Source organism: Cavia porcellus, unplaced genomic scaffold, assembly GCF_034190915.1.
Source record: "Cavia porcellus strain 051 isolate PalLab524CR breed Dunkin Hartley unplaced genomic scaffold, mCavPor4.1 scaffold_11, whole genome shotgun sequence".
Lineage (NCBI taxonomy): Eukaryota > Metazoa > Chordata > Mammalia > Rodentia > Caviidae > Cavia > Cavia porcellus.
This window is the reverse complement of record NW_026947494.1, coordinates 71,368,162-71,375,221: the sequence shown is the minus strand read 5'-3', so window position 1 is coordinate 71,375,221 and position 7,060 is coordinate 71,368,162. Positions and strand designations below refer to the sequence as shown.

At 40.3% G+C, this 7,060-nt stretch overlaps 1 protein-coding gene across 2 annotated transcripts in view; it reads right to left on the bottom strand.

Annotated features, from left to right (window-relative positions):
• Window positions 1–313: 313 nt before the first annotated feature.
• The window catches only part of Tox (thymocyte selection associated high mobility group box), a 296,483-nt gene continuing 289,736 nt past the window's right edge, over window positions 314–7,060 (bottom strand). For both annotated transcript variants that reach the window (XM_063258463.1, XM_003464395.5), the window contains exons 8-9: window positions 1,579–1,730; window positions 314–1,302 (exon numbers count right to left, since the gene is read on the bottom strand). In XM_063258463.1, the coding sequence (XP_063114533.1) occupies window positions 1,266–1,302; window positions 1,579–1,730 (189 nt within the window). In that variant the 3' untranslated portion in view covers window positions 314–1,265. The remainder of the gene's footprint in view (window positions 1,303–1,578; window positions 1,731–7,060) is intronic.

Here is a 7,060-nt window from a genome sequence, read left to right as displayed (position 1 = left end):
TAACCCAGCTGAGGACCAAGAAACAACTCTTTTAGGTACAGCCTGTGTCTATTTAGTCTTGGAACTTGTGTGACTTTTAGGGGAAATTCTCTTGTTGTATTACAAGGCAGAAGTAACAATGTTTTCATTTGCAACAACCAAGAAAAGTAGAAATAAGGATTGATTATTTTAATTTGCTGCTAAATGAAAAGCAGGTTTGGCTTTATTCATGAGTCACTGTAAAAACTAAATAATAAAGTATTCACATCAAGCGTGAATTTTTTTGCCAGCAAAAGTTAAAACATCAAAGAAACCTCTTTAGAATACTAACAAATTTACTTACAAACACCTATATTTATTATTTCATAAATAGGCGCAACAGATTCCATAAAAAAGATTAAATACAGACACAGTATGAAGAAACAATAATACAGAGCCATATGTAAAGGTTATAATTTAGCTGTTCCCAATCTGTTTCTGCATCTAATAAGATACCAGGTAAGCATTTGGCAGTTTTATACATAAAAGGACTTAAATGACATTTGCTAACCATTACACAAAAAAGTGATACAAAAAAGCAATTTTTCTGCAGTACAAAATAAATGTGTTTGCGCTTTCCTTAACATTAGTTTCTTTTTGTCTAATCAATGAGACAAAGCCAATTTTTTAAAATTAAAATCACTTGGGAATATTTTTTCAGATATTTTGAAAATATAGAACTATTAGTTGTTTTAAAAATGAAGTAAAAATATGAATGTTTGCCAATTTAACCCCTATTGTGAAATCAATAAACTGGGACGAACCAGTTCGAAATTACATTTTAGCTACAAAACCATTCACATTTTATACTCTAGGAGAGTGTAACATAGATGCTATTTACAAACTTGCTATGACTGCTACATCAAGCCATTTAAAAAGTCTTTAGTAGTTTCATATAAACACCCATTATGAAAACCAATGGAAAGCCCGGGACTGCTCCCCAGACTCTACAGGTGCTAAGGCAGAAACTAGCGCGCAGCACTTCACAGCAAAACCCAACATAAATCGGAATGGTCCATATATTTCCTTCAGGGAAGAAGAAAAATAATGTCCATAAGAGATTAAAAAAATAATAAAGAAGCATGATTATTTCTTCCAGAGTGGGTGACCCACAAGCTCAAATGGTCCTAGTTGCTTAGCGACTTGTATTTTCTAATAAAGTGGAGACCTGCCTTGACTGTACAAAGCAATCCGTGGTGAAAGGACTTCCCTGAATTCCTCAGTGGAAAGAAGAGGCGCTCGGATTCTCAGGTAAGGTACAGTGCTTTGTCTCTCTGCATGCCCCTGTGAAGAGAAGAGAGCATCCTTGTTACAGACTGTCACAGGGGTCAAAGGAACACGATGGCTTTGCTCTAGCTTGAAGCATGGACTTGTGCACCAACAGTTAACCCACGTGTGAAGTGAACAGAGACCTAAATTAATTTAGTTTGGATGGGCTGAAAGTCGGCTCCAAATTTTCTGGAGTCTCCTTCCAGACCATGTGCTGTTTGAAAAGCAGGTGGATTAGACTCCATGCTATGAGCGCTGCCAGCCGCCAGGTGGCGCCGGCCAGCCGCTTACCCACTACTGCAGTAGCCGTTCTCCCAGTCCACCGGCTGGGCCGGAGGGTTCCTGCATCCCGAGCGCACGTACTCCATCGCTTGGGTGACCACTTGTGCGGCTGTGGATGTGGGGTTGATAATTGTCTGATAGTCAGGTTGAAGAGTAAATCCCTGAAAAGGAGAAAAAGCAGGCCCGCAAATAAGGATCAAAGTGCCTTTTAAGGAAGTAAAACACCTAAATATTTACCCATTCTTTGTAAACACTCCAGGGCCTTCTTGCTCCTGACTGTGCCAGGGAAGCCTAGCAAAAGACCCCAGGAAACTCAAAAGTATAAAAGATAGCCTGCAACTTCACTCTCCTTACCTCTCCCTCGTTTAGCCGTGAGGCAGAAAACCTTTCATTGTACTCTCAAGCTGATAAACTGAACCCAGAAACAGTTTAAAATAAAGGAGCCAACTCAATCAAAACAAAGGGAGAAAAGAGCTTAAAACCCTCCAAGTTTATGTTTTCCATCAAACCTAAGGATACATTAATGGTTAATCCCCAGAATATGCAACAGAATCTTTTCTGAAGGATTCGGGCAGCAGGTGGCTGAGTGTTTTATTAGACTACACCTATTCACATATTGTTCTCAAACCCTCTTTCTCCATTCAATCACAAAGGGACCATCTGCTTCTTCTTTTATTTGTATTTCCCTCTCAGCTAAAAAATTTCAACCAAAGCTTTTTAACAGTTGTTGGACTAATATAGGGAAAGAGATGCAAAACAACTTGCCATTAGAAAACAGAGAGGGAAAAGTGTAAGACAGAGCAAATATTTTTTAATTGAAAAGTCTATTAACTGGCAAACAATAATCAGACTTTGGGAAGATTCTTTTAATTCACTCGTATGGTGAAGTGTTGACTTTTAATTCTAGCAAAGCTATTAAAAATTCAAGGACAGAATCTGTGAAGTATATAGCTGTATCTGGTAAACAAAAAAGCATTATAACTAAGATTTATTTTTAGCTTATCTGGTGAATTCAAGAGCAGCATAAGCAAGCTTTGCTGGAAGTGACCAAAAAAGCAATTTAATTAATCTTGTGGTTGTCTCTGCAGCAGAGTCATCCATGGTTTTTAACCACTGAGAATTCAAGAGTATTTTTTTAAATGCATCATTCTCTGCTCACTTGGCCCAAGCTTTTAAAGGCATACTTCTGTTTTACTTCAACTCAGCAGGGTGATCTGAGTTGGTTTTTAACTAAAGATATTTCTGAAGTTCTATTCATGTCCGAGTGTCCCTATGTGAGGACTCAAAAACAATGCCTATTATCAAATGACCTCAATTCTCAAGATTGGTTTCAAGCTATTAATTTATTTTCCAAATGATGAAGCCATCAAGCTGATGTCCACAGCTCTTCACACCTAAACAGTGGAGAAGATGAACTTTGGAATGACTAGAAGCAAATCATTGAGAAGCGGGTGATTCAGCCAGACTGGCTCACACAGATGAAGCACTAGATTTCCTATATTGACAACTGCTTTGTGGGAAATAAGCTTATTGGTACAGACACCACCGTAGTTTAAACCATAAATGTCTTCTAAAAGAGGGTGAGAGCTGGAGAAGTAACTGGCCATCTGGTGTCCAGGCCTTGCCAGGCGGAATTCTTCTTTCTCAGACCTGCCTAGATTTCCAACATGGAGTCTCACGGCTTCCTACAGTCTTGGCACATCGTTTTGCTCTCAGGATTCCCTCCCCTAGCAATAAGTGTGCTGCTGGGCCAGAAACAGGAGAAATTCTCTGGGAGCCTTGGGTTCACTACCTTTATTAAGCCCCTGTCATAAGGGTTGCTGAGTTTTGAGGACCTGAGATCAGTGTTTGAAATACTTACTGGATATTTTCAGTGCCTAGCCTACAGTAGTGGCTCAATAAATCATGTTTTTCAATAAATAAGGTGTCTAGAACTATTTGTAGCTACCGTTAGAAAGGCACAGCGTGGACATATGTGTAAATGCCAGGGCTTTCCTCTATTTTTAATGTAAAGTTCTCCATATTGGATTTTTATACAACCTACAAAATGTAACCTAAAAGCAAACAGGTATGAAATCAAAGAGTAGTTGAAAATGTCTTCAGTTAGTTGAAGGTATGGAAACATGAAGAAGCAATGTGCTTGTGTATGTACACACACGTGCGCACACACACACACACACCCATCGTTGCTTTTCTCCATCCTATGAAAATAGTTCCTAAAGCTGAATGAGAGACTATCAGAAAAAAACATTAGTTTTAAAGTTATTATATATCATTTTACAAAATAAAACTTCAGTGTTACTACACATTTCAAAGAATGAAAATTCAGCTAACAGTGGATCCTTGAGTTACGGCCTACCTGACATACATACAACTTGGGTTATAACCAGCAATTTAGTTATAATTTATGACCAGAATTTTGAATTATGGCATGGATGCCAGTCGCTTGTGCACCCAGATGACTTCAGATAGAGATTTAACTCTTAAAGAGTTCTAGACGAACACAGCAACATCCTTCCCCGTATCGGGTCAACTGAGAAACCCTGGGCCAATGTCTCTCGAAGGACACTGAGACTGGTCTGTGCACAGGACGGGGACTTTGGAGGCTGTATAAAGAAGCCCGAGCTTTCCACTGACAACCTGAGTTACAACCAGCCCTCGGGAACGAATTGAGTTTGTAAGTCAGGGGTCCACTGACTGATAGATAGTGTCTAAATGAAAGCACACCATTAACACCAAAACAATCACGGATCAAGAACAATCCAGATTGAGCTTTCGGAATTAACATTATTTTACTTGCAAGCTAGAAAATCAAATATTCTTCTGAATATTGTATCGAGATATGCCTAGGTTGAACTTAGGATCTGTACATTTTTATTACTGATGTAAATAGGAAACAACAACGAATGATATAAATTTTTAAAAAAATGTTCCCTTAGCCGTCCCATTAAAAAAGACTGAATACTTTGCATTTTAATACTCAGGAGAAAAATCACCAACTGTTTTGTAGCAAGCTTGGAATTTTAAATTTCATTTTCTGGTGCCAGATTGAAATAAAAGTAGGAAACATGATAAAGATTAATTTGATGTCAGAAGGGATATTTGCTCTTTAATTAGATTTCTGGAGCCTAGCAGTTCTGTTGTGCCACCGTAGCAAGTCCGAAAAAACCTACAGCACCACCAAAAGTGATTCTCATATCCACACTTTGCTGGGAACTAATTTCATTTCCTGCCTGTCTGGAGAGGTATTTTCAACAGGCATCAATGTTTTTGTCTTCATGACTGATTTATTCATCAATCTCAATGTGATTTTTTTAAACCTTTAAATTACACCCAAATCCTAAAGCAGCTGTTTATTACACAAGGAAATTGAAAATCTGTCCGTGTGATATCATACAAAGATTTTTTTCTTACGGTTATAAAGGAAGTTGACAGATATTAATGATTTTTTTCTCATGACCTCATTTGACAATAGTGTGAGCACAAAAAAAGGACCAGCAGCTATAGGTCCATGGATTCTGGGTATAGAAATTCTAGAAAAAAATGAAACTAACATTCTTGGTGGACTAAACAATTACTCTGAAGGACACATTCATTTCAAAGGATAACAGAATAGTGAAAGTAATAAATGTGCGAGTCTTTTCAGCGACAGAGTAGCCCTTAACTTTCCTGTCTTTCCTTTCCCCTTGCTCATCTCTTCTTTCTCATTGCAGTGTGAAGATGGGGGCGTTGCCCCTGTACTAGGAAGTAAATAAATATGCGCGGGACAAAGGTGGTTCGGATGATGAACCAGGTCAAACTTTATCCACAACACAGGTCTCCCTCTTCAGGATAAAATCTGACGGGTGATGTGAACATGGCCCGGCAGGCTGTAGTAAGGTAAGTGACTTCTGGATGGCCTCTTGGATCTTGATTTAGGACGAGCAACTTAGTGGCGCTGCCGGTCCCAGTCTCATGAACATATTCTCAATCAATTAAAATTTCACAAACGTTGAAGGAGCCACTTACTCAGCAGCTCTGTACCCTACAATGAAGGCATTGTTAGGTGACTTTAGCCAGCATGGTCTCTGCAGCTACTGACTTTCTGCTTTGAGTTCCTACCAAAGGGTGTGATATTAATAAGAAAACTGAAATCAGCTTCTGCTGTCAGAATCCTTCTTAAGGCACAGTAATGGAGATGATTTATAGAATGATACTTTGTCCAATGTTATATATGCCCCCCCCCCACTTAGGTAAGATTCTCCCTGAAAAGATAAATCTCTTGAATTTTTCCATGTGGCTTTTTGTAATTTTGAAGTATTAAAAAACTATTCAGGATCACAGCAGCTCATTCAAGGAGCCAGCATAAACAGAAGAAAGAGACTCTTTCGAGTGGGTGGATCCCGGTGGAGCTTCGGCCCCAGTTGGATGAGGAGCTTACACCTCTGCAATCCCTTCCTTTGGGAAGAAGCCACACTGGGCTGAGGAGCTGTGGACCCTGAGCCTGGCAGCACCCCAGGCCGGGGTCAGTCCACCTAAATGAAGCCCTTGTCTCTCAGCCTAATAATTCTTCAGGCAAATGCTACTGATGCTTAAAAAGCAGGGATACTCAGGAGTGTCCCCGAACTTGTGGGTGATCGACAGGAAGGGGTAGATTTGATTCAGGAGCATCGCTTGGTCATAAACACCACCGTGGCCGAAGCAGGAAGGCAGAATCTGGCCTCTCCTTGGCCTTTTCCCCTGCACTCTGCGAACTGACGTAGGAAATCATAGTGTTACCAATAGCCTTGGCTTGGGCACCAAGGAGGACCTCAGGAAGGAGGATGAGTTCCTTTGCCAACCATAAAAACTCTGATTTCGGAACTAACTAGGATTTAACAATCCCCCTATTTCTCCTTAGGAGAAACAGATTTCTAATATGAAGCGTCAGGCAGGCAGACCTGCATGGAGAGAGCTAACAGTATACAAGAATGAATGACAGCCAGGTGTGGTGGCGCACACCTGTAATCCCAGCTCTTAGGAGGCAGGATCGTTGCAAGTTTGAGACCAGCCTGGGCTACAAAGTGAGCTCAAGACCAGCCTGAACCGCATAGTGAGACCCTGTCTCAAAAAGACAATCAATCAATCAATCAATCAATCAATAAATTGGGAGCAAGGAGAAGGAGTCAGCCTTAGTGTTTAAGCATACAGGCTCTGATTTCTGAGCAGATCTGGGTTTAAATTCCGGTTCTGACCCCGTGAGTACATTATTCCACGGTCAGTGTCATTCATAAGATGAAGACAGCTGTAGCTCAGGCGTTTCCATGCTCCAGCTTTCCCGAGATTATAGATGAGATACAGTATTAAGGTATTGGGCTCATCATTGCCAGCTCTCTGAGATTCTGTCACTACTAACAAAAATCTTTGTGCCTACATGTATTTGTCTTCCTGCATCGTCCTCTCCTCAGGCAACTAGAAGCTCAAATTACACAGAGGGCTAGACATCAATTCCGCAGGAAGGCTGGGTTCACAC